General features: G+C 44.0%; 2 protein-coding genes across 2 annotated transcripts in view; one reads left to right on the top strand and one right to left on the bottom strand.

Annotated features, from left to right (window-relative positions):
* Window positions 1-227: 227 nt before the first annotated feature.
* Window positions 228-1758, top strand: FRAT2 (FRAT regulator of WNT signaling pathway 2). The gene has a single exon (XM_059863872.1). It carries the CDS (start codon window positions 328-330, stop codon window positions 925-927), a length of 600 nt encoding a protein of 199 aa, XP_059719855.1. The 5' UTR covers window positions 228-327; the 3' UTR covers window positions 928-1758.
* An 11219-nt stretch (window positions 1759-12977) lies between these two features.
* Window positions 12978-27097, bottom strand: part of ESRP1 (epithelial splicing regulatory protein 1) — a 40672-nt gene continuing 26552 nt past the window's right edge. Inside the window, exon 14 of the mRNA XM_059863830.1 lies at window positions 12978-23305. Coding sequence (XP_059719813.1) covers window positions 23215-23305 — 91 coding nt within the window. The 3' untranslated portion in view covers window positions 12978-23214. The remainder of the gene's footprint in view (window positions 23306-27097) is intronic.

Raw genomic sequence — 27097 nt, 5'->3', positions numbered from 1 at the left:
GCCTCGCTCGGCCGGCGGCGCCCGGTGGCGGAAGCCGCCCCCGCGCTGTTGGCCGAGCCCTCCCCGCGCGGGGTGCCGGCCCCGGGAGCGGTCGGCGAGCGGTTGATCCGGAGGGCCGCCCCCCTTCTCCCCCCCACCCCGGCCGGCGCAGTGGGAGGCGCCCGGGCGCGCGCGTCACCCATTGTTTACAAACCAACGCCAGCGGGCCGAGCTCCAGCCGCGACCGCAGCGCCGGAGCCGCGTGTGCTCGCGCGCGCGCGGGGCGGCGGGCGGGCGGCGGCCCCGGTCCCGCTGCGGCGGCTGCGGCACGGCGGGGACCCGGCAGAGATGCCGTGCCGCCCGGGCGAGCGCTTCCTGCTGCTGGAGCGCCCGGTCGCCGTGGGACAGGCGGGCTCTAAGGAGGTGGACGCGCTGGTGGCCAAGCTGGGCGAGGTGCTGCAACTGAGCGCCCAGCGGGCGCCGCCGCCCCGCGCCCCCAAGCACTTGGGGCCGGGCAGCGCCCGCGACCGCGCCGCCCCCTACTCGCCGCGGTGCTGCAGCGGCGCCGGGGCCGGGCTGCTGGCGCCGCGGGGACCGGCCCCGACGCAAGCTCACTCGCAACATGTTGAGCCTCCGCGGCCGGACCGGAGCGGGCAGCAGCGGGTGACCAAGCAGCTGTGCGGACGGGGCTGGCTGCGGAGCGCCGCCCGCCGGAGGAAGCAGCCTCCGCCGGGGCCGGGCGACGGGCCGGCGGAGGAGGAGGACCCGCACCGGCTCCTGCAGCAGCTCATCCTTTCCGGCAACCTCATCAAAGAAGCCGTCCGGCGGCTGCAACTGGCGGCGGCGGCGGCGGCAGCGGCAGCATCCGCGGCCTCCAGCGGCAGCACCTCGGCGGGGAGCGGCGGCGCAGACGGCGAGGCGGCGGCGGCGGTGCAGCCCCTGCAGTAGCCGGCGGGGACGAACGGCGGCGGTGACCGGGGCGAAGGAGCGCGGCCGCTGGCGGCGGCGGCGGAGCCCCCTCCGGGCGGGCTGCGGGAGCGCGGTGCGGGCTCCGCCAGGATGTAAGTGTGTCCCGGCGGCGGGGCCCCCCGGGCCGGTGCCGGTTCGGGCGGGAGCTGCTCGAGCGCCCCCGCCCCAAGGTCACCCGCGGCGCGGACCCCGTGGAGCCCCGGCCGGCGAGGCCGCGCACACCGCCCGCCCCGAGCTGTTGTTGTGCCCCCCTCCCTCCTCTGCCTTCCCCGGGAGCTCCTCCTTCTCCTCCCCCCGCCGGGGCAGGACGGCCGGGGCCGCGGACCCCCCCGCCGCCGGTCCCCCGCTGCCGCGGAGCTGCTCCGTCTCCCGGGAGCCATTTGCAATAATCTTCGCTGACCCCGGCGGGAGGTGTTTCCTTTCCCCTCCCGGGCTGGTTTGGTTTTTTGTTGGGGGTTTATTTGTTGTTATTTTAACGTTTATTGTTATTATTTCTCGTTGTGACTGTATGAAGCAGTTTTAAAAAATGTGAATATCAAAGCTGGAGGGCAGCTGGACTTAATAACAAATGAGTGAATGGAGCCTGAGATGCATTGTTCACATAAGGTAGCCGAAACAAGTTTTTTCTACCAAAAAGAAAAACCCTGAATCCACCCTTCCCCGACAAACTCAATGGCTCAAGTACAAGATGCAGCTGTTGATTTTAAATATATGCACTTCGTACCGGAGCGTTTGAAATGTGTTCCTGATTTACAGGACTTACTGTCTTAATTAACCTGTCTGTATTGAATAAACGTGGTCTTGTTTTTATTTTTGGGTCTGTGTCTCATTGTTAAGGGGAAATTAATTCTGGTTCCTGAGAACAAAACTGTGTATGCACGTTCCCCCTTGGTCTTCTTTCAGTTGTAAGATCTCCATTTTGCAAGCAAAAAAAAAAAAAAAAAAAAATCCCCACAACAATCCGCATAGTCTGATGCAGTGGGACACCGGTTATTAATGCACGGAGATGCAACTGAGCCCCTTTGTTTGCCAGCAGCGTTCATTCGTAAGCTGTGAGACGCCCCTTCGAGCAGCCGAGAATGTGGCTGTTGGAATTTATAAGTCAAATCGTACCGAAACAAAAATTAGATATTTTGTACTGGGGAAGGAACATGGCTTGTGTTGGTCACTTGTTCAGGTTGTTTTGATTTTTTTTTTTTTTTTCCCTTTCTCTGAGGATGGGGGGGGGGGAAGACTAGCAAAGAGAAGAGGTCTAGGCAGCAATCAAAATAATTTTTTTAAATCTGTAATAATTTTTTTTTAAATCTGTGAATTTGATAATTAGATGTTGGTCATTAAGTTTGAATACCTATTATGAATAGATTCCTTTGTAAAATCCTATGCTGGGTTTTTAAGAGTCATTGAGCTTCAAGATGAGAACTGAGCACATCAGACAGACTGGAGCTTAACAATCTCCCAACCCCCACTCAATTTGAGGTAAAAGCTTCTCCTTTGAAGAAGGTAGCAATCCCACATGAAAGAAAATGGAAGATGTTTGCCTTTGTCCAAGAAAGCAATTTGAGCAGCTACATTTACTTGTGTGATTAGTTCTTTTATGAATACATTAAATCCACAAAATATTTTAGATTTCTTTCTCTGCCACAGCTGCTACTAGAAACTGATGCTGAAGCATTTTATGATGTCTCACTGAATTCCTCCTGCATTAGGACCAGTATGCGATGTTATTATTAGCTTTATCTTGACTAATTTATAAGTTGAATGCGGTTTTTCCATATCAAAGCATGTAAAATGCAAAAAAAAGTTCAGTGAATTTTAGAACCTCCTTAATTACTAACATCTGAAGTCCTTTTTCTCATAACTTGGGCTGCTTTTGTGGCATTTTGCACAACTTGGAAAAGATTCAGATCTGCCATTAGTTCTTACTCTCTGCTACAATGATGTACTGTGTAGGTTATCCTTCAAATGAATTTTAATTTGCAATTTTCTTGTTTCTTTCTACAGGAAAAATATGTTCAATAGCAAATACAAAGAATATAACCACTAGCCACAACTGAAGAACTAGTTATTCTTGTATTTGTCCTTTAGATGCTCAGGGAAGTAGGTATTTGCTGTGCAGATGCTGAATTTGAACCCTGGGATGAGTAGTTTAATTACTAAAAAAAGCTGGAGGAAATAAGCTAAAAGCTGGGCATAGCTGGTGGAGCCTGAATAGTTAATTATTGTTAAAAATATATGTGTGGAGGTCAGCTGGAATTCTAAAAGCTGGCGAGTTTGACTTGAACTTTTTGCCACTGATAATTATGCATCGATTTTGCATCTCCTTTCCCTCCCCCCCTTCCTCCTCCCCAAACCCTAGCCCCTGTATACTAATGAGAACAGCTAACTTTACAAGTGTCCTTTGTAGTCATTGAAAGCCTCGAGACATTCCTTTTAAGGATTTTACTAGAATAACACTTTTCAATAAAGTGGCAGTTGGAGTGAGGCGTAGAAAAGATGCTAATAAATTTCACTGTGGCTGGTTTTTAAGCTTCCTAAATTACTTCTAAAATAGCTTTTACTTTCTCCTTTGTGCAAGGCTGGGAGATGTATATATGAACAGGGTTATAGGAAGCTAAGTGTTATGCAGAGTGTGTGATGATTCAGTAAAAGGAATTTTGGCCCTTGTTTCAGATAACTTGCATAACTCACCAACACATCTTTGTCACTTACATCTTCCATATAAGTCTTTGTCTTCTTCAAAATACAGAAGATGTCACTCCTTCATTAGGGAACGGATTGAACGGGCTCATTTCGGCTTTGGAAGATACATTTTAAAAGATGTGTGACCAATTGAAATATTGCCAAAAGGTTTCCGTTGATTTGTTACAAATTCTCCTTTCCTTTGCCTTGTGCTACACTATGCAAGCATACAAACTGTGGTATGAAAGTCATCATCTGCTTTGTTTCCCAAGCAAGATATTAAGTGTTGACTGAGGAAATAATAATTTTTCTAGCTTTTATACATCTGTGTTTCAGAGGTGAGGTTTCTTTAGTATATTAAGTCTGTGCCAGCCCTCAAATACAAGTTATTGGTTTCTAGAGAAACAAAATGGAAATACGTTTGGCCTTTACAGTATGCTTAAACTTCATTAATGAGTGAAAATGTAAGTTTACTTAGAGGTTTAAATTTGGAATAAAATTGGGTTTTCATGATAGGCATTTAGCTAGGTTTTCTCTCTTTTTTTTCTGTACTGTGAAGAAAAAAATTGTTCAAAACACACAGATTTTGCAGTGGATGACATGAACTGTTGAGTCAAAAGTAAACTGTTTAGATTTCTGTAACAAGTAACATTTCAATGCATTGGGAAAGAAATCTGATTTCATTACATCTACAGGGGGCTATATGTTTTGAGGGCAAACTTGATTTTAAATAATGTAAGCAAATGCACTGGAGGCTCACAACCTCATTATTCAATGTGCCTCTGTGGTGTTGCACTAGCATGGCACTGGACTGCCACAGATTTTTCATTCGTGCTCTACATTGCTGCTTAACTCCTCCTGAGTCTTCTCTGTATGACTGAACAACTGTTTTCTTGACTGCCCAAAACTCAGCTTTGCATCCCAGTTATATCTTGTTCTTTTTACTCCCATGTTCCCTGAGCTCTTAAAAGTACCTCAATTTAGCCAGAAGTCTGGCAGGTAGAATGATTTTTGTCTGCTATTTCCCTCATGTGACCCATATCCCTTGTAGCTCACTAGTGTGTATTGTACCAGCACTTAGAATCTGCTGTAAAAATTACATTGGCATGGTACTTGGCAAGATAAACATGGTGGGAAACTAGGAACTCCACCCTAAGTCCTTAAAATGAGGTTTAAAAAAGCCTTTCAAACAAATAGCAAGCACATCTCATGGAAGGCAGAAGGGAGAAGAAGGATCTATGCTGGTTAATGCACAATTTCAGTTCTGGTCAGTTGGGGCCAGTCCCAGTGTAGGTGACTTCTCCTCCAGCTCCATATAAAAAACGTTTCTCATTCCCTTCTAGTCCCTGGCTCCATGATTTTTGTCTCTTCACCCTGCATTCCCTGTCTTAGCCAGGCTATTTTTTTCAGCTTGTGGTTGAAGTATTTCACTTTTACATGTCTTTTGTTCATGTCATATTACTCTTTCCAAGTATTAAGTAGCTTTGTTCTCTTCAGTTGCTTTTTGGTGGGTGCTTTTGATGTGCTCGTTCACTTGACTTTCAAATATTGTCACTCAGTCACTTCTTGGTGGCCACAATCTGGTTAACTCCTTACAAACCTTGCAGTGTGAGTTGGAGGGCAAGTTACAAGTGTCCTTCATCTTCAGTTTGTACAGCATAGGGCAGAAATCAGAGTAGAAATCCTAGCTGCAATGAAATGAACAGATGAAGTTAACAGAAAAATTATTTTCAACTTCTATGGGAATTTCCTCCTGGTTTTTTTTAGAAAGTAGCTGGGAAATACCACTTAAAGTGGTACAATAACTACATAAACGCCTTTGGGGGGGACACAAAAATTACACCAGCACACTCATTTCCTGAGTCAATGAGTTTGGTTCACTTTTTCTCTTCCAAAAATTATGTTTTAGCTGTGTGACTAACCTCAGTCACCTTTGTCAAAGCTGCAGAACTGTCATTATGCAATTTCCTTGGCAAAAGGCAGCTGCTGGAAAAGAATTGGTGCCCATAGAGAGAGGAAGGCTGCAGTGTGCCCGAGCTGCATTAGTAAACACTGTAAACTCCACAGCAGAGGAAGCTACAGGAAATCAGGCACCATAAATTCAGAGGCGTGCAGCATTAGCTGTTCCTTATGCAATATCCTGTATTTAAATTGTATTATTTTTGCTTCCCATTATATAATATGGTGGTGTCTGGTGGAGTAATACAGCCAGCTAAGGGTGCTCTTCATCACTGCAGACATTAGGTAGGACATGAGCAATCAAAAGAAATTGTAAAAAACACCACGTCTCTCTGTCCTGCTTGTAATTACTGACTTGGCAGGACTTCATTCATGAAGAGGTGCAAGGATAGGCTGTAAGCTCCTGAGCTGTATGAAGAAGTTTAATACGTTCAATTCCAACCCTAAGAACATATTTTAAAGCAGCAACAATTTTAAAGCTAGGGGCAAAAAAATCCTGCTGGAGCTTCGAACTTGGAAGCCAAGTGGTAAGTTCAAGAATAAATGGACCTGCTTTCATTTTCCTCCCATGTAGGTACTTCAGTCTTTATCCTAGGAACTTCACTGCTCCCTGGCACACTATGGGGCTTGTATCATCAGTTGCCCCTCAGGACATGATCTCTGATTGATTTTACAGTCCAGGGAATTTGTAGTCTTCCAGCTCAATGGGATCACTTTCAGGAGCAGTGCTGACTTAAATACATTTTTCATTTGGTGGTAAGGGATGAAACAGCACCAGGATAAAAATGTTTTAATTAGAGGAAATGGATCCTGGCTGGCTTAATTGTAAATATTTACTGCTTTGAGCATTTTACCATAAGAGACTGGGGCTTATTCTACCCACATCACAACAAGATTTGTCCTAGATTCAAGGCTTAAATCTACAGAAGCATGGGCTCACAGTTAAAGTGCAAATTTGGGTTATTGGTGTTCTTCAATCCACATTGCAACGCCTCTTCTTGTTTACAAGACTAACTTAGTGTTCCAGAGGAAACCACACAGGGCTGAAGCAGGTGACTGAATGCATGTATGTACATCCCCAGCTTCTCCTGCAAAATGGAAGATGAGGGGGTTCCTAATCCTCTCCTGGTGCCAGCAGGCAGCACTGGCACTTGCTGTTCCAGCAATACTGATCTGTCAGTGCACAGATATGCTCCACTGGTGTGATATCTCATCTCTACATTGTTTTGGAAGGTAAAAAAACAGACATTTATGTTTTCCATCTTGCTTTTCTGCTCTGTTGTTAGCTTTCACGAGGCTGCTTTGACAGCTGCTTTCCTCCAGTGCCTCCGATGCAAACTTCCTCAGCTGCTGTCAGCTCTGACCTAATGTGACTGGATTCTGGATCACAGGACACAGAAAACTTATTCCCATAAAAAAAGGAGTAAGTCAGCCTGGAGTGTGCCAGACTGGTAGTAGGATGGAAATAAGAAACATAAATTTCCACATCTGCATTTGTATAGTTCTGTTCTTCTGTTCTTCTCCCACCTTTTTTTTTTTTTTTTTTTCCTTTTAAGAGAGGCCACAGATGTCAAGAATCTCTGGAAATCAAACTGCCTACCTCAGTAGGGGTTTAGAAGTGATCCACAGCCCCTATGTTCACTTTTGCCCTTGTGTTCCTGGAGAGCCTTTCACAGCACATGTGGTTTGTGTTGATCCTCTTCTCCAATCTGCAGTGAAACAAAGATGCTTTGGGGCTAAAGGGCAAACATGCTCAGCCTGGGTGCTGTGCATGTGCACACACAAGCATGGATCAGATGTGACTGGCTGAAACAGTACTTGTGTTCAGGATCACATGTGCAGATGTTTTATTGACACTAAGAGTAAATACAGACTTATACAAAGGACATGTGTTATTAATTAGATTTATAACTAAATTTTCAGGGAAAAAAATCTAGTAAAATCTGTGGATTGCTTTCTGTCTTGTTGTAAAAGTTAAGGCAAATGTGTTTTAGTGTAATACTGCCTATGTCCTGTGTGTCTTTCCTTCATAGCTGCTCCTGAACAGGCCTTATCCTAGAAAAAGCAGATCAAACCTAACCAGAACTACCAAATTATTGTAAAAAATAGAATTTCAAATGGATTTTGGTTTTCCTGCTCCTTCCTAAACATAACAAAAATCCTTATTGTAAGGTATATATCAATGATTAATAACTCTTTGAAGAATGTCTTCATGCAGGAGTGACTTAAGTTTGCAGCCAGCATAATACAGATCTGCCTTATTATTGCAATGGCTTTGTTTATCTGTTATTGAAAGGCTCAATTATTTCAGCTTTAGTAACTTTAAATACAGTTGCAGACACATAGAAGTTGAATTTGTGTTATCCAGGAGGCACTACTTTTAAGTTCATAAACTTTAGAAAGTTTTAAATTGGAGAGGAGAAGTTAACTTGAAGGGTAAACCTAAATAGAGTACTGATTTTCCAGGGGTAATTTCAATTCCACAAGTTGTTCAGTTTATTTGAGCTCTTGTGAATCAGCAGAGGAGCTGAATAAATTGACACCAAATGTGATCTTTTGGAGGTGGTAGAATCACAGAATGGTTCGAGTTGGAAGGGGCCTTTAAAAACAACCCATTCCTGCTGCCCTGCCTTGGGCAGGGACACTTTCCACTAGACCAGACTGCCCAAAGCCCCATCAAGCCTGGACTTGAAGATTTCTGGGGATGGGGCATCCACAGCTTTCCTGGGGAACCCATTTAAGTGCCTCACCACCCTCAGAGCAAAGAAAAAGCCATTCCCCCTAGTCCTGTCATTACACACCCTGGTCAAAAGTCCCTCTCCAGCCTTCTTGTAGGCCCCCTTTAGTACTCCAGGTCTCAGGAAAACAGAGCAGAGGGGAGAATCATCTCATCCTAAGTAAACCTTTAAAATTGTAGGGACTGTCATACTAGGTAAGACCCGAGCTCTGGGTTGCTCAATATCTTGGATGCCAGTCAGCTGCTTCATATCACCTGCTGTGTGGTAGAATAGCCCCCAGCAGCTCTTGTCCTGATGTCTGGCAGTTTGGCTGCTTCTTGGTTAGAGTCCCTTTGGTGCTGTTGGATTTTGGAGCTTTGGCCATGGTTATAGTTGATTTTCCTGATAGCTCTGCATGATATAGTGCTTTCCGAGCCAGGAGAGCTGCCCTGCTGTGTGACCTGTGTCTACTCAGATTCAAAACTGCCTTCTGTGGATGGAGGCTGATCAACATGGTCAGGGAGAAAGGCTCTCCCTGTGAGAAACAGAGGGGCTGGCCAGCCCATCAAACCTGACTTCTGCATTTACTGCTGAGGGCTGATGATCAAAGAGTAGGAATGGATGTTTCCTGTGGAAACTGCCTCCAGAGAGGAATGTGGGACTGCAAGTCATGCTCTATATGAAAGACTCCTCAGGGCATGTTGGAGCTGACCAGGAAGAGAAACAGAAGATGAGACAGCACTTCACAGAGGTGAGATTTGAACCAACACAAAGATGGGAACAACTCTGGGGAAAACCGGTCTAGATCAAAGGATATACACTGAAACCCAAAAGGGTACATAAGCTTCAATGCCCCTTACTAACTCCCAGAGAAGGATGTTACTGAAACTTTGACAGCAGATTTTATGGAGCCCTATCATGAGAGGAAAGATTGTTAGAGACCCATCTGGAGAACTGTCAGTAGAAACAAACCTCCTGATGGGAAAAAGTAGCTGCATGGCAGAGAAAACTAAGACAGGCTTGAATAGCTATGCCTGACTGCATTCAAAAGGGTGTGGAAATGTGGACACTGACTGTGGGCAGCACTGACTGTTCCTCCTGTTCTGGTGGGCTGTTGGCCTGGGTCTTGCTGGGGTTTTACCCTTTTCCTGTCACTGATTGACTCTGGGATGGTGAGTTTGCAGGACAGATGGCTGGACAGACATAGTTTGGGGGCGTGCCCTGCATCAGTACTCCTCAACACTCTAGCACTTGAGATCTGAACCTTTTGTCTAATGCTCCACTTAGAAGCCTCAGTGGGGAAGTGGGAGAGGTACAGCACTGCCCAGTCTGATTTCTATAATTGTGACTATAAAACAACCTGTGTGGTTATTGACTCTTGGTTGTTGCAAAGTGATTTTGAAAGCACTGGAGTTGTAGCAGTGCTACACCTTCCTCTTAACTTGCCTTTTTTTTCTCTTTGTTTAAGTTAGTTAGTTGCTACTGCACTTTGACCCATATCACACTCAACAAAATTAAGTATAAGTAATATCTATTGGCTTGCTGCTCTTTTGATTGTACATTCAGCAACGACGACAAAATTCTGTTGGTACCAAAGACTTCAGTACTTATGTTGTCATTTATAGGTCACAGCTGAAATTCATGGCCCTGAGTGCTCCTGGCATCAACAGCTTCCCTTGAATAACTGCTGCTACTCAGTTCTTAACACTCACACTCTATTTGGTGATGTCTCTGGGCCACAAAAAAGCTGATTATATAATTTACCACATCCTTATGTCCTGGATTTAAGGATAAACCTTTTTTCCATGAAGACAGTGGATATTGGAACAGGTTGCCCAGAGGTTATAGTCTCTCTCTTTGGTGGGTTTGATTAGACTGGAAAAAACACAGAGTAACATGGTCTGACTTCAGAGCTGCCCTGCTTGAGACAGGTTTCTGGATTTGAGACCTCTTGAGAGATGCTTCTGACCCAAATTATCCTATGACCCCACAAAGCTGGCACATTTGCTTGCACCAAAATATTCCTTTCTAATGCTGTACATGGAATTCACCCAGTGTTTCCCTAAATCTCAACTAGGAATAAGGAATCTAGGCTATGTAAATGTAGTCCTTATCAAGCATGTAATTTCAAGGCTTTTTCCTGCCATAGGTTCATTCACCCTGACTACTACTCTCATTTAGGGTTATATGATCGAAAAGACCATTCTTCTCAGTTTCTTCTCAGATTCTGGTGTTTCTCACTGAAATCTGTGAGGCTTCAAAAGCAGCAGCATCCTTTCCCCTGGCACCAATTACTCATCTACAGCAAGCAGGACGTCCACTGTTCTGCTGATACTGCTCAGGCAAACACATGCACTTTCTTCTCCAGCAGTAGAAAAGACAGACAAAAAGGACAGAAAGGATGGCAGATGTCATCTTTGTGGTTTGGGCATTCCTACTTTCCTCCATGGCTCACACCTGGATCATTTGGATCATACCTTTGGACTCAAGAGGAAACAAACCAGTGCAATGTTCATGTGTGCCCAAGGGCAAGGGTTATTCCTAAGGGGCCAAGAAAAAAGCCTTTTCCTGGATTTGAAGGAACCCAGTCCCCTGCGTTCTTAGGACTGTGTTCATAGTGGCAGCTCTTGTCTCTGTAAACCCAGTGCCTTGGGACTTGACAAGAGCTGACACCCCCTTCTGTATCAGGAAGCAGTTTCCTGTGTACCAGTGATATCTCAGAAATTGTTCTAGGCTGGTGCCTGTGTGGGTGTTTCTGATCACTGTGCCTGGACAACAAAACCACTCCAATTCTGGTTGTTCAAGATGAAAGTTAAATCTAAGGTCAAGTTTCTGTTTGGTACTTAATCAAATTCACATCCTTTGCTTCAGATAAGTCATGAGCCTGAGACCACCTTTCAGACATATCTGTGTGCCCTGTACATCTCTGCTACCCAACATACACCCTCCTGTTCTTCTCTTGGCAAGGGTATTAGGAAACTCAGAAGAAAGCCCACATGTATGATCTTAACAGGGCACGGCCAGCCCAGGCAGTTCAGCTGTCCAGATCTCCCGAAGCTCTCACTATAATCTCCCACAGCATAAGCAAGTTGTTCAGCTTTTCTGAATGACAGCATCTCTAAATCTCACCTGGAATATTGGTTGGATAGCTTCCACAGGGATGGCTTCTTCAAAGTCGAACCAAACTCCCCCAAGGTTTTAGGTATATAAAATAAATTATTAAGGAAAAAAAAAAAAGGTGTGTGTGTGGAGTTTTCTACAGTGGCAGAATACTGTGGTATTTCTTAGCAGACTCAGACATTTGTAACAGATACATGGAAGATTCCAGAGCAGAATGTATATGGCCAACACATCTCCAAGAGCCAGCTCTGAGGAACCAACCATTATTTCCCAATTAATTATCAAAAATGGGGAATGCTGGATGGTTTAATCAGGCCTGTGCCATAATTTTCTCTGGGGTAGACCATTCACATTTTTTTCCAAATGTGTCTCAGCAGAAGGGCTTTTCTTGATGCTTAATTCTTCTCTCGCTTATCTGAAATGCCATTATTCTCTCTTGCTCTCTGTGAGAGGCGTGACCAGAGCCTCACATGGCAATGCAGGCAGAAGCACTGCCGCCTGCTCTGCACCACCAGAGTCTTCTCCCTTGTCTCCATCCCTGCCTTTCAGAAACGAGAAGACCTTGTTTGTTTTTTTAACAAAACTGCTGAACTGTCTCCTATATACCCTATCATCCTATCCGGCTGCAATGTACTGTTTTTGATTTTTGCTTGGCTGGTTTGCTAGCCAGCCCCTTTTGCATGTATATGTACTGCACTGGCGTGCCAAGGGGCCATACGTCTGTTCTGCTACGTGTTTGGCAAAAACAAACCAATCCTTTTAGCACCAAACGAGATGTCATTATAGTCACCCTCTGGCCTCACCCTCTAGCGAAATGAGGCTACTAAAAAAAAAAAAAAAAGGCAGGTCTCCAGCCCGTCCTATTAGAGTTAATGAGGAGAGCTCAGTGCGAGTCAGCGGTGCAGGGGCCTTTCCGTTGCCGGGCTGGCGGCGGCCGGGCAAGGCTGCGGTGAGTCAGCACGGGGGACGCGCCGCGCCGCCGGCAGCGCAGCGAGCGCTCCGCGGCTCGGCACCGCACCGGCTGCGCGGTGTCACGGCCCGGCTCGGCACCGCACCGGCTGCGCGGTGTCACGGCCCGGCTCGGCACCGCACCGGCTGCGCGGGGTCACGGCCCGGCTCGGCACCGCACCGGCTGCGCGGTGTCACGGCCCGGCAGGGATTCACACCTCGCCTCAGCCGCGCACTTGCGCGGTTATCCTTGCACCTCCCTCAAGTGCGAAGTGGAGGGAGAGCGCTTACAAACGCCGTCTTTGAGCGTAGGGATTCAGGATCTGCGCCAGCGGCTCGTGTCAGCTTTGAGCCTCCGTGTTCCTGTGTCGTGGGGCTCTGACAGGGCCGATGAGTGCTTCCCGTTAGATACTCACACACACCAAAAATAGATGCTCCATTACTGCAGCATGCTAGCTGACAGTAATGATAGGGCTCTGCTTACTAGTTCAGTTACATACTGGCAATCTAGCCTCTTTGCATGCTTTATTTATCAGGTATTAATTGAAATTTCCACTTATCACCCCCAGCCAAAATCACTGCATTGTCTGTTGCATCGGTCAGACATTTACTTATTTTTGCTTTTATTATTAGCATGAGAAAACTCAATTACAGCAGGCATGCATACACAAACACACAGTAGTAGGTCTGTGCTGATGTTCTTAAAGATACACATCTGCTGATACTAAAAATAGCTCCTTGTCAGCAGCTTGGTAATTTTAGGCTCAATGAGAATTCATCCCCATGGTAACTGTACAGTTGTTGAATCATTTATTATTTGAGCTTCAAAATCACAACAGTGCCAGCAATTTTCATCCTCCGAACATTTTTAAGGACCTTTTGCAGTGTTGCAATACTCCTTGCTCTGCACCATCAATATTTATCAAGCAAACAGCTGTAGCTGACTACCTGCTTCTCCTTGGACATAGTGGGGCTGGGATACTCGATAGTAGGATGACAGTTTGAATAGGTTTCACTTTTGTGATAACAGCAGCCCTGTGATGTGACTGTTTGGCCAGGGATGGTACACACAAAGCCTTGCAAACTCCCAACTGGCAAAATGAAACTTTAAAGTGTCAACCTAAGCCACGGTCTTTGTCTCGAGAGCCAGAAAACAAGATATCTCAGGTCTCGGTGTTGCAAGAGGTTTTGTAGATAAGAGTCTGTTAGTTTTTAACCTCTCAGATAGACGCTGTTGACCCCAAGCCGGTGGAGGACACGCTGCCTGGCTTTGTGGAGATAAAAGCTGTTTGCACTTTCCCTTGCTTATAGATAAAGCTTGTAGCCATCTAGTGCTAAACCCTAGAGAAGTCAGACCACTAGGCTAGCAAAGAGTAAGGTGAAACCCAGGTTCTCTGAGACCAGTGGTTGCTCAGACTCTGCTGTCACGGAGTCTCCAAAGAGTGGGACCAGGGTAAGCTCTGCAGGGTGGGGCAGGAGGTAGAGAGTGAGCACTGTCAGGTTTGAAACAACAGAAATCACTCAGCAGCACAAACACTTCCATAGCACCCAAATTACAGTGAAATGGGGTGCCAGAGACTGATTTCAGGATGGTCTAAATCACAGACACCAGCACTCTCAGCAGCTGCACACGTGGCTTCTGTTGCACTTTGCTGGCCATTAGATGTACTGGAGCGCACAGTACAGAGAGAGGTAGGAGAGGTTCAGCCCCTTCTAGTCTGACAAACTGGGATCTGAAAGATCTGACCCAGAAACACAGAGGCTATTCGCAGGTGCCAGCAGTTGTAACATGATACACTTAACAGAGCTGATTCTCCTGGGTTAAAACATTGTAGGTATTACACACTGTCAAGACTGATACTTTATTTTTATATCAAATGCACTTTAATTGTGTGAGCTTTTAAGAATATCTTGGACAAGGTAATCTGCAAGGTGCTTTGAAATTGCCTTTTGTCTTATTAGTTCAGTTGAGTTGAACACAACAAAATAAGAATGTGCAGGTGCCTTTTACAGCTGCTGTGCAGCTGCCTTCTACCTTAAGCAGGATTCTGTAAATCTGTCAGTACCCCAAGTGTGTTGTGCATCACCCTGGTGGGATTTGTCAGGTGATCCTGGTGTGCACTGCAGGGAGAGCCAGCATCTGCCATCAAGGAAAGTTCAGTTTCCCCTCCAGTGCAAGTGTATGATCATCACTGATGTCAGTTCAAGTCACCTACATGCCATGACAATACAGTGGTTTTCTGACAGACAGGAGCAGTAGAAAGTGGCCCATTCACAAACCAGCCCCCAGCTCTGAAGTTGTCTCCTGGAGAAGCAGCAGCTATTCTTTATTCTTTATTCTTTATTCTTTATTCTTTATTCTTTATTCTTTATTCTTTATTCTTTATTCTTTATTCTTTATTCTTTATTCTTTATTCTTTATTTATTCTTGCATCTGGTTCCTTATTCTGCTCATTTAATTAAACCAGAAATGGCCTTCCTTCCAGTTCATTGAGCTGCTGTACATTTATCCCAGAGCACGTACAGAGATAGATTTGGGAGACACTGCCTTTTTGTATTTCTACCTCCCAGGCTCCATTTTCTTGGGCTGGGAAGTGCTCTCTGTGGCCACAGCCTCAGCTGGTGGAGGCGATGCCAGGTCTCACTGTGCCACAGACAGACATGTCAATGGCAGAATTACTTGCTTGTAGCAACAGAAAAGCTGGTCACAGCTCATAGGTTTCGTAATGAGTTGGGAGGTGAAGAAAATCACCTGCACAATAGGCCAGAAGTGGAGTTTATTCTCAAACCCTTTGTGGCCAAGAGCTTGGTTTCCAGCAGTTTTTCCCACTTGCCACACAGTGCTGGGTGGGTGGTTTGATTCTGCCAAGCAGGGTGCTGCCCATGAAGATGGGGTGGCTGTGCCAGAGGCTCCGAGCTTTTCCCAAACATTGTTTTCCTGACAAAGGATGAAGATCTGAGCAATGACCTCAAATATGCTGTTACTGCCCTGAGGTGTACAGCTAAGCACAGCACCCAGCTTTACATTGCCACTATTTATTTATTTTTACCTCATTATACCTTTTTGATCCTGCTTGGAGAGCAGTGTGGGAGGGGAAGAACATCCACAGTGATGTTGTGTGATGCTCCAGCAGCATTTCAGACCAAGGGCTCTCACAGCCCATGAGCTCCCCAGCTGGTAAACCCAAGATTACAGAAGCCTTCACCGGGCACCGGCGAGGGTGTTACTGAACTTGCAGAGTAGCTGCAATTGGTGACCTCACATGGAAAGGAGACCCAGTCTGCCTGAGACTTCAAGATCAGGCTGGGTTTTTAGCTCTGGGTACAGTCTCCTTGAACATAGGCTGCTTTTTAACCTGAAGTCAGAAAGAAATAATGAACATGTCATGCCATTCAATACTATTTTTGCAGTCGCTGTCAGAAAAAGAATCAAGTGTTAAAGCTCATGTCTCAACTCTGCCTTACTAGCTTTTCCCAGCTGGTTGTAACTGTATTTCAGGGATAGCTCACAAGCAATGGGGTGCTCTAGTAATGTCACTCTGTCACTTTGTGCTTACTTTGAGATAGCTTTTAAGTGACATTTTTTCCATGTAATAACCCTTCCCACTTCACCTGAAGGCAAACTTGCACAACCTGAAACTTTTTAATACATGGGCTGCTTTGTTCTGTATTTGGCCTGAATCTTGCACTCCAAGTTACACATCAGTCTCCTAAAACATGCAGGTGAAGTGCTGTTGTGTGTCTTTTCATGTGGAGAGCACGTGCCAGACGCTGCTGCTGCTGCCTGCGGAAAGCTGGGGCTGCTGGGGAGCTTGCAGCAGACACCTTCCTCTGGAACCTGATGCTGGCTCTGATATAGGGGCTCAGACTGGAAGCTAAGCAAAGCCATGGGTGATCCTTTCTTTCCTGGAAGCCAGAAAGGCAAGTAGAGGGACGGTATGGACAGAGCCAGCAGCCTCTGGATTGCAGCAGCCCATGCAACTGCTCCTGTGCATGGAAAGGCACAAGACATGGGATTTGGTGTTAGAGATCTCAGAGCAAGCACTCACAAAATCCCATTCTGCTGATGATGCTTCTTTATATGATGATGGATAGATTCTCTCTGCAGGCACCAATGTGTAGCAGCTCTCTAAAAAGCAAACCAGGCTTGCTGAATAATGTAGGCCATCTTTAATTTTCTCTGCACTCATTTCTGTACATTCTCATTTCATTCCTGTGCTACCATGGTGGGCTCTCCCTGCTAAGTGCACTTAAATGTGACTGAGAGAGGACTCTCCTCTGTCCCCACTTAAATGTGACTGAGAGAGGACTCTCCTCTGTCCCTTTCTCCCTCTGTCCCTCCCCATCAAGGATCTCACTGCAGCTGAGTTCATACAGCCTCAGCTCCTGCCCAAACCTCCCAAACACCAGCAGCAATTCACAGAAGGGCCTCAGCACTCCCTGTCCAGGCTCCCTGACTGTGGTGAGCCCAGGTCCATTCTTTTATCACCAGTCAGGCTCACAAATCAGCATGAGATTAGTCATTAATTGCTTGGGCAGACAAGGCTTGTAGCTTTGTAGGTCCAAACCACTCCTTCATTTGATTTCTCTTCTGTGGTGCAACAAAAGTGGGTGGGAAAAGTGTCTTCCCCCCATTTGCCCATCACGGGAAATCCTGACTGAGTGTGGGATGATTTTATGTGCTAGTGCTATCATGGGGGTGAGAGCCTCCAGCTGGCCTGCCCCAAATTCCCCCCGGGTCTCCTCAGGCTGTTTCATTGCCTGTGACGCCGTGATGCTCTAGTGACAGACCTGTGCTGTTGATGGTGCTCCTTGGTCCTGCACTGCTCATTCCTGGCTCGGCTCCCTTGTGCGTGCAGCCACCATTGTTGATCCAGCTCCAAACTGTGTTCAGTAATAGCCAACTAGAGAGTAGTTTGAGGTCTCTGTTGCTTCTCCATGCCCAAGAATATCCTCGGACCCTCAGAGCTATGCCCAGGACCCAAGCTGGTGTGTGGTGGCACAGGGCTGGGTGCAAGCATGGCTGGTGGGTGAGGGAGAAGGGATTTTCAAAGGGAGTTGCTTTCATACTATGAAATCATGGCCCCAGGATATGATTAGGGGCATATTTTGTAAGAAGAAGTGATATCTTTCATTAACTGAAGAGATAAAGTTGGAAAAAAACCCAAAGTTTAAGTGTGAGATGATATTTCTTTGTTTCAGACAGTTTGTCACAGGCAATGACAGGCAGTCAGAGTAGGGTTTACTGGAGTTTATGTGGGCTCCTTGCTCAGCTATGGCCACTCAATCAGTCATCTCCCTCAAGCCCAGCCAGGCTGATGTGTGCAGCCACATTTCTCACAGGAGTAAATGAAGAAGTAAAATTGGTATTTAATAACTTTTCTCAGTGCAGTCACAGCCAGCTTTTGCAGCTGTTTTCCAGCTTGGTTCTGTAGGCAGGGCTTTGGCTGTATATCCTTTCACCAGGGTTTGCTGCAACTCTGTTACTGCAGTGTCTCATTACAGGAACTCCCAGAGCAGACCAGAACCACATTCCCTGGGGAAATGGAGGTAACACACCAAGGAACTGCCACACAACATGCCAGAGCCACAGAAGAACAGTTTTTATCGTCACGTTCCATTTACACCATGAAAACAATTTTTCCCTTTGTTTCCTTTAGTACAGCATGACCTTCCATCAGCTTCACAAACCAAGCAGGGCAGAGGTGGCAAAGGTAGGGGAAAGCAAACTCATCTTGCTTACACTTGCTTTGACTGCCCAGAGTGACCTATAGTGTGTAAAAGGATCACTTGGCTCCTTTCTGGGTGAGGGTACAAGAGAGCACAGTTGTTTACATCTCCATTCAAGTGATTAACGATTAAATGACAACAAAGCAAGGAGCTTGTGTGGCTGCAGGAGCTGCCCGTGCCTGTCTGAGCACATGCTGAAATAACCAGTTGTTTTGAGGGGTTAGCAAGCCCAGCAAACACAGGCTCCTTTCCTGAGTACAGCACCAGAAAGGGACATGGTCTGGATGGGAGGTGCTGGGGAGCAGACCATGCCTGCTCTTTGTCATCCTCTCTCTGGGGCAGCACTTTGACATTTGCTCAGGATGGCTGGTGCTTTGGGTCTCCTCTCATCCCCTTCCCTCCTAGTGAGGGGCACAGCCCAACTCTACCCTATTCCCAGCTCCAGAGAGGCCAAGGAGGTGACTGGGAAAAGCAGAACAGGGCAGAGATGAGAGCATAGAAAAAAGAGAAGAAAGAAGAACTTTCTCCATGTAACACAATAAATTTAAATATAGTCTTTGTGAAAGTATAATCTGTATTTTCATGGTTTTTTTCAGATTAATTCCAGTTACCTTCATATTATAAATTCTTTACACATTCAAACACATGAGCAATAGATTCCCATCTCAAATTCAATCAATACTCTTAACCTCAAGAAAGTTACATTGTGGAATTGGACTTTCATCTTTACTGATGGAGTCTCAGGCTTTCCTGCTTAAATAAATAAAATCGCCTCTAGCTGAGAACCTGCCTAACTGAGATAATGGAGATATTAAGGGATAGCAAAGCTGTGAGATTCACCAACTAATTTTGCAAAAAGAAAACAGAACATACACATTTCCCCCTTGTCTGGGAAACATTTCTAGTTTGTTTTCGAAACCATATAGACATTATAACAGGGAAATAATATTCTATTCAGCTTTAGGTTAAATTATAGTTAATGTTGTAATGAATTTAAACAGAGACATGTTGAAAAGGAATATAAAGAATTCAGTTCTGAAAATATAGAATACAAAAATTTCAAAACATGAGAGAGCTTGTGAAAAATAGCAAAATATATACGATCTGAGTTGGGAGCTAAGATGTACAGCTAACTTTACAATATCTGAGGTCAGGGTCCTAAGAAAAAAGCAGTATCATCACACAGATGAATATCAGAAAAGGACATCTTGTCCACATCTGTGCCTGACAGTGGGATCAGTTATACCAGTGCCATTTTTGATAAGTGCTTGGCCAACCAGTCCCAAAAGATTACCAGGGTGGAGACTGTGCAGCCTGCCCAGGCAGTTCAGATCAGTGTTTAACTACTGTTGGTAGGAGAAAGTTTGTTCTGAACCCTTAATCCCTGCCTGTAACTCCGTCCCTCACTTCTGTCCCATATACAATGGGAAGAACTTATTCCTTCTTTCTTTGTAGCCACATTTTTTAATATACTGTTCTCATGCCTCTCCCCAGCTTCCTTTCACCCAATTAAGTAATGCTAATGCCTTCAGCAGGCCTGGGGGAGCTGTTTTCACATTGCTTCTCTTCACTCTACAGTTTTTGAGCAAATTGTTGGTTATAAGTTTTTGCTGAAGTTTTACAGTTACTCTGTAGAGAATACTTGGAAAAATGCAAAGGCATCCCAAACTAGAAGCCCATTTGTGCAACCCAACATGAAGTTTGTTTTTGCAAAAGCATTTAAGTATAGTTGCATTCAGTTTGTGATTTTTATTTCCAAACCTTTTCTGGCCTACTGCTTCCCATACCCTCATTATCTGTCTCTATTTGAACACTTAAGATACTCCTGCACAGTTAACAGGCAAAAATTCTACTCCCCCATCACTTCCCTAGTGGCTTATATAGGCTAATTTTCCTCATGCATAACTACTAATTTGTAATTGTGCTACATAATTAAAGGCAGAACCATTTTCTCAGAAGGAAAAGTTGAAAATACCATTTAAAAGTATCTTGCATCAAATAATCATGTTCAATGTAGTCATGTTTACAGAACAGTGATTTAAAAAAAAAAAAAAAAAGGCCCTGTCAAATACTTTAGACTGCAACAGTATGAAGTTTTCCAGGATAAAATGTAAATCTAGATTACTATGGCTTGAGTGAGCAGGGGAAGCTCGGACCAAGGGAAGAGAAGGGCAAAAACCAAGGAAAAATTAAAGGGGGAAAGATTGAGGTTTTTTTTTTTTTTTTTTATTAGATACTAGAAATGAGATTATCAACTTGCCTTGTCTGGAAGACCTTTTCTACTTTATCACCCCCACCACACTCTCTTGTTTTTTCTTCCCTTGTATTTACTTTCAGGGATACCAAGGCACTGTTGTGGATTTGGGTTCACAGTAACTAAAAACTCCTACAGCACCACCTACCTAAAGTGCCTGCATTCTTCAGTTCTGCAATACTTATTTTGAAGGTGCCAAAGAACCTATCCAATTTTAGCCTCATCCGTTTCTGTTTCAGGGCTTAAATGAGGATTTGAACTGCCATGGAAAGGTGTAGTGATCTACTCCTGTGCCTGAAGCCCAGCCCAGGGCAGGCAGGGAGACCCAGGGCTGCTCACAGACAGCAGTTATTTAGGAGCATGTATAGCATCTGAGTTCTCTGGTAAGAGTGAGAGTTGTGGTGCTGAGTTACCAGCTATAGTCCAGAGAGACCAAGCTCAAACTACCAGCTCTGAACGACCCTCTCTTAGAGCAGACAAGGCACGGGGTCTTAAATGCAGGTCACATTGCTTTTCTTGCATAGAAGACAGTCAAACACCAAGAAGGGTGGGGAGAACATGAAGTGGAAATATGAAAGTAGGACCACAGGAGAGAGGTTAACTGGATTTCTCATTTTCTGAGTACACAGTGTGATCAAAGTTTGAAAATGCCTACTCCTGTAAGCCTTTTAAAATATAAATACTTGAGTGCATAGGAAAAGCCTGCAAGATAAGAATCAGAGAAAGCATTTAACATCCCACACATATTTTTACAAAGTTACAGCATTTTTTTCCTTAGATAATCCATTTTACATTCCTAATTATTTCTGCACTGTGTAAAATATGCCTGCATATAAAGTTTACAGTGGCTTCTTTTGCAGAGATTAGACAAATATATACAAGACAAAAGATTTTTTTATTAAAATGTCAAATGCAAAATTAGAGGTTATAAAACACTTTAATTAAAAAGAACTATTTTAAACTGTGTGCAAAATTATGTAAAAAAGACTTTTTTGCTATTTCAGAGAATGAAAGAGATCAGACTTTGTAGGTTCAGGCTGAACAATTTTTGTGTTAAGAGCAGCTTAATACTTTATCAAGCAGAAACCCTCAAGGATTTGCACAATTTCAGCACCTGTGCTCTCAGTGAAGGGCTTAGTGGTCTGGGTGTGCATGTCTGAAAATTGTGCATGAACTTTAAAACAGTAACAGACCCATCTGGTCACTTTCAGAGATCTGGTAGTTTTTTTCTTGAGCACAACTGGCTTGAGAAGCAGTAAAGCTGGAAACATAATCAAAATCTCCATCTAGGCTTGCTGTGTTTGTTCAAAACATCATAAAGGGTAGAGGAATCTGCATGAAAGAGTTGTGCAGATCACTGAACACCATGATAAAAGCAAATATTAATTTCTTGATTTCCTAAATTAAAAATCATTACAGAAGAACCAAAAGCTTTAGTATTCACCTTACACACATATAACTTTAATAGAAAATGTCATTTAAATTACGAGTGCTGCACTAAGAGTATACCTGAATTTATTCACTATTCCATGACCTTTTACCTTTGGAGGTGAAGCCTTATAATTAAGTCCAATGTGGCAATGCCATTCCTATGTCTCAGTGCCTGCTTTGGCCACTTCTTTCCTGTCTCTGGGCCAACACAGGCAACTAGCACTGCTAAGCTGTAAACTGGCTGAAAACAAAGACAAACCCCAAGAGTTTTTCCAGCGGGATAAGGAAGCTTCCTGATCTAGTCACTGGATGACAACACAATAAGTAGATGGAAGTGATGTAGTATAGTTTTGGCCAGGAGGCCACTAAGCAGCTAATTATGGCTCTGACTGTCAGTGCAGGGACAGGATTTAGCTTCATCAATTCAGCCAAAGGCCAGCTTGTTAGACAACAAGCTGAAGTGGTCACTCATACACATGCAAAAGTAGCACACTTGGAGCAGATGACAGTGAGGTGATGCTGCAGGTAAAGATTTTGACCAGAAGTAGATTACACCCTGGGCTAAGTTGTCTGTGTCAAAAGCAGAAGAATTAGAAAAACCAGACAGCTTTGTTGCTATTTTTCAGAGGGAAAACTGAAAAACAGAATAGAGGAAAGAAAGGGGCATAAAAAAATCTAATCACTTCTTTAACTACTTATTTTTTTCAAAGACTAGAGATTCCAGAAGCATTTTTTGCAAATACATTTCTATATCCTCCTTTGAGACTACGACACGATAAGTCTCATGGTCCATCAATACACTGCCTTGCAGTTCAACTTGCATTTTTCTGCACAAATGCTTTCTGGGTGACTTCACCCTTTGACTGCTCCTATACAGAAGATCAAGTAAACCAAACTTGAAAGGCTGAAGTGGCCTGATCAGAAAGCTAACAACAGCAAGAAAGTAGCTGCTCTTATACAAACTACTTCATTGCTGCAATTTTACATCAGTGTGAAGCTTAGACATTGGATTCTGTAGTTAACTAAGAAACTGGCTTATTCTGTCTAACCAACACCTCATTTTAGTGCATTGCTAGGAGAGTAACATCATCTCCACACTTTGCTCCACAGAGAAAATTGGCTCTGATAAGCTTTCTGCAGGCTCTCAGCACTGCTACTAAAGCTTAAAGTAGCATGCATTCGAAGCCCTGGGAAACATACAAAGCAGCAACCCTTAAGATGACTGGAGTAGTTAAAATCCTTTAAATTATGGATTTCATAGGGTTTTACATATTGCAGCATGACATTCTGGACGCAGCAAAGTGTAGCCACCTTCTCAGGGCAGCAAATGACAAATTATGTTGAGTATGGCGGTTATCTGAATAAAACACTATGATACACACAAACCCTATCTCCTGGGATTTGTTATCTTACCTTCACTAAGGAAGTCTAACTGCTGGAGCCTTTAAATGCAAATCCATTCTTTGGACACTGTCCTGGCCATATAATTTGTGTGTACAAGTCCATCCTCTGCTGCATACTACAAACACAAGTTAAGACAGAAGCAATCAGAAGCCAAACTAGTGCAGAAAAGAGCCAGCAGCTGGCTGTGCAACCTTAACCTCCCTTAGAGTGCTGGGCAGATAGTAAAGTTCAGGCTACAGAATTAGACATTCATAATGCTCCCACCACCATGGCATTAAGAGCAATTCAACAACAGAAGCAACACCGGGGTAATCAGCTTTCCCTAGCTGAGCGCATGGGTACACACAGGATCTTGTTGAAGACCACTGTCCCCAGACTCTGGCAGCTCCGACTGACTGACCTCAAGAGAGTGTCCCTGGAGACAAACACCTCCTGCACAGCCATACATGCCCAAAGTCTCTGAAGGAAAAGCTAACATGCTCACTACTAAACAGATTTGCATAGACTACTCACCCCTAAAGTTGTGCTAATACTGAAGGATGTCACTGGCTTCTCCTATTTACTCAATTTTATGAAAGTAAAAAAAAATTAAGAACTCACTCCTCCAAGAGCTCATGCTTGCTCAAAGCTACCTCAATAATTTTGCTTTATCTCCTGAGCATGGCATGAAGCACCTAACCATTTCCATTGCTATTTCAATGCTACTCCTTAGACCTGGGATAACCTCTCCACACCACACTAGAGAGGTAGCTCTGATGACCTCCACTTCGGCACTCCCAGCCCAAGGCTATGAAAATATAATGAAAAAATTTCTATTGGGCTCTATCAGTCTTCCCTTTGTGTCCTTACATTGGTGTTTCAATCCTTAGCTATGCTGGTATTCATGAAGACTAATTTTAGCCCAAAGGCTACTGTCCTAAGCTGCCTTGTGGAAGAGTCCTCCCTCCACATGAGTACTACAATGTTAGCCTATATTGCACCTCTCTAAATTAAAACTCATCCTCTTGAGTGCCTCTGTAGCTTCCAAGTCCAGTAGGTACATTTGCCCCCAAGCATATGTCCTCACCAGTTTTCAGTCTTGACCTCACCAAGTTCCCATTATTTGCAAAGCCCTGAGTCATCTTTATGCAGCAGAGCATGGAAGAGAAGAGTTTCATCACAGCAGGTAACAAGTAAATCAGCAGCCAAGCCATTCCTGGACACAATATATAGATGTTTATAGCCTCCCTGCAGAGAACCCTCTTCAAGGTGTTTCAGGAAGTGAATGAAATTGACTGAGGTTTAACACTGCTGCTTCTACAGGGAACAGCTGTTCATGTCTAGAAAGAAAGCTGCTTTTCCTTTTTCCACAGGAACTGCTTATAATGCTTGTTTATCCCAACTGCCTTCCTGGGTACGTTTGTGACAACATCTTCACTGGTGGTTCCACTAGATAGCAGAGATAATCTGGTGCTGAGGACAACACTTATAATCACTTTTGTCAATTTTGAGCCTATTGTCAGAAAAGACAGCTGAAGGAAGGTAAGACTTTATGCTGTAGAGAACCATCTTCATACAAACTTATCACAACATTTCCTACTAATCATTTCCTGCATGCCTTTTCTGTTACATTAGCAGTCATACTAATCCCTAAAAAACTACCACAGTCAATTCACCTTTGTAGTACTCAGATTCTCAAACATAATACCCAGGGGTCAGCTTATGACACTAATGAAGCCAAAAAAAAGTCTTCCCCACGAGTGCACCATTCAGCTTTAGAACTTATAGCCATCACATGCTGTCTCCAACCTTTTTTTTTTGTAATGTAGCTATAGAGTAAGGATATGAATCCATGGCGGATATGCCCACCCACAGTTTGGATGCAAGCTCCAGGTCAGTATCTGCCAAATTCATCTGGGAATGGAGCTCCTCACAGCTTCCAGCATTTGCTTCCATTTACTTATGTTTCATGGACTGTTTAGACACAGCATCTTTTGTGGTCAATGGCAACTGCCAGATTGTAAAGGTTAGTGCCACAAAGATACAGGTTTGTCTTGTTTTAAAGCAATATTAATGCCACAATAATATAATTTATACAGGAGTAATAAAGAAAAATATTTTCTTATGCCCAAAATATTCAATCTGTAGATGTTAGAAACTTTGATATTCCTTTTCAGGTCTTTCACAGCATTTCTCAAAGGCTAAGGGTGCTACCTGCTCTGACTCCCTAAGAGAAGATGACATACAGACTGTTCCCAGCCAATTCTATGTTCACCCAGACTGAGGGGTGACAACCTCCCAGAAGAACAGCAGCAAGTGACTTAGAGTGGGCATGTCTCCAGATGGAAAAGAAGTCAATAGAAGACACATGAAAACATAGTGAAAAGTATCAAGGCAGGCATACAAGTATTCCAGCCTATATTCTCTAATCAAACAAGCCTCAGGAACAAAGACTTGCATGTTTTACATCAGGCCAAACAGAATTTCTACAGTTGTTCTTAGTAGGTATATACCACAATACAATAATGCAGTGCAAGAGCTTGAACTCTGTTTATATCTGCTTAGTTCTTGAAATCAAATATGATATGAAGCATTTCCCAATGCAAACCTTTTTCCTTATGAACTTATCCCTCTTTGTGAATCTCATCAACAGGCAGATTTTGGATTTTTTCCAATCAGTATTTCTGAGATTGTTTTATTCTCCAAAGAATCTCAAAATAAAACAATTAAGTTTCAGAAATCAGTTTTGGATGCAAGAACAAGTTTTCACATGTTCTAAAGGTTGATATTGGCATTCAAGCAGCATTTATACACCTCAAGGGATCCCAAATATTCATCACTAAAATATTGGGTGGAAACATTGAGGTTCACTGTCTCTCCTGATTTCCCAACAAGTTTTTCCATTATACATTTGCTTAACAGATACCAATATCCAGAAGGAAGCTGTGGTTTATATTACAAGTGGGTGTGATTTGGGAGCAGTCAGCATACATAACCAAGCAGCTTTTCAGATCTCTGCCAAGTATCTTGCAGGTCCATCAGCAGAACCACAAACATACCCAGCACTATTTGCACATAGGAACAAATACGTGCATAGACACCATCTAAAGGTTTCAGCTCTCTCCCTGCAGATTTTCTATCCCTATTTTTCCTTTGACTTTTTTTATCTGTAGCCCTGAAAGTTTTTTGTTTAGGAAGTATATTAACTATTGTCTGCTTTGTGACAGATACTCACAATATCCTTTCATCAAACTACTGATTAGCTTCTATTAATTTCAGGACTGTAAGACAGGTCCTGATTGCAAGTTAGTCTTACTTCATATCCTTTACTCTAATACTCAGAGGAGCACTAGCAGTGAAAGAACTTGTCAGACTCATCTATTAGTTTTCAAGATTAAGCTATGTCTCCTCTTTTCGAGGCCTAGGAAGCTCAGCAGACCCAGAGTACTTCTGCAGCAGCTCAAAGTGAGATCCTCTGACTGAAGCCAGCAGGAGGAACAGAGAAAGTAAAGGACACACATTACCAAGGAGCCTTCAGAAATACTCAAAAAAATTTGACAGATGATCCCAGACTTCAGTGAAGAGCAGATCTTTTCACAAATTGGTAGGGATTTTAAATACTCCTGGGGCTGGTATGGGACATGACTATAATGTGCACATATACACAAGCTTACAGCAAAATTTCTATAGTGTTCACTACTGGAAAGCAGCCCATGAGGAAATGCAGCTTCTCTTTTTTAGAAGTGGTTCATACAAAAGTTAATAGTATATTTTGTGGTATAAGCACCAAAGTTGAAAGTTTTAACACAGTACTTTGTTCACAAAAACTAACAAGACATGTTACTAGCAAAAGTATTTATGCAGCCGGAATGATTTTCCTGTTCCACAACTGGAATGTTTAGCCACATTTAAAGAAAGGCTGCATAAC

Source organism: Haemorhous mexicanus, chromosome 1 (assembly GCF_027477595.1).
Source record: "Haemorhous mexicanus isolate bHaeMex1 chromosome 1, bHaeMex1.pri, whole genome shotgun sequence".
NCBI lineage: Eukaryota > Metazoa > Chordata > Aves > Passeriformes > Fringillidae > Haemorhous > Haemorhous mexicanus.
This window is presented reverse-complemented; position numbering and strand designations above follow the sequence as displayed.

Excerpts from the sequence above, each read along its gene's own strand:
- FRAT2 (XM_059863872.1), top strand. The coding sequence starts at position 328 with ATGCCGTGCCGCCCGGGCGAGCGCTTCCTGCTGCTGGAGCGCCCGGTC.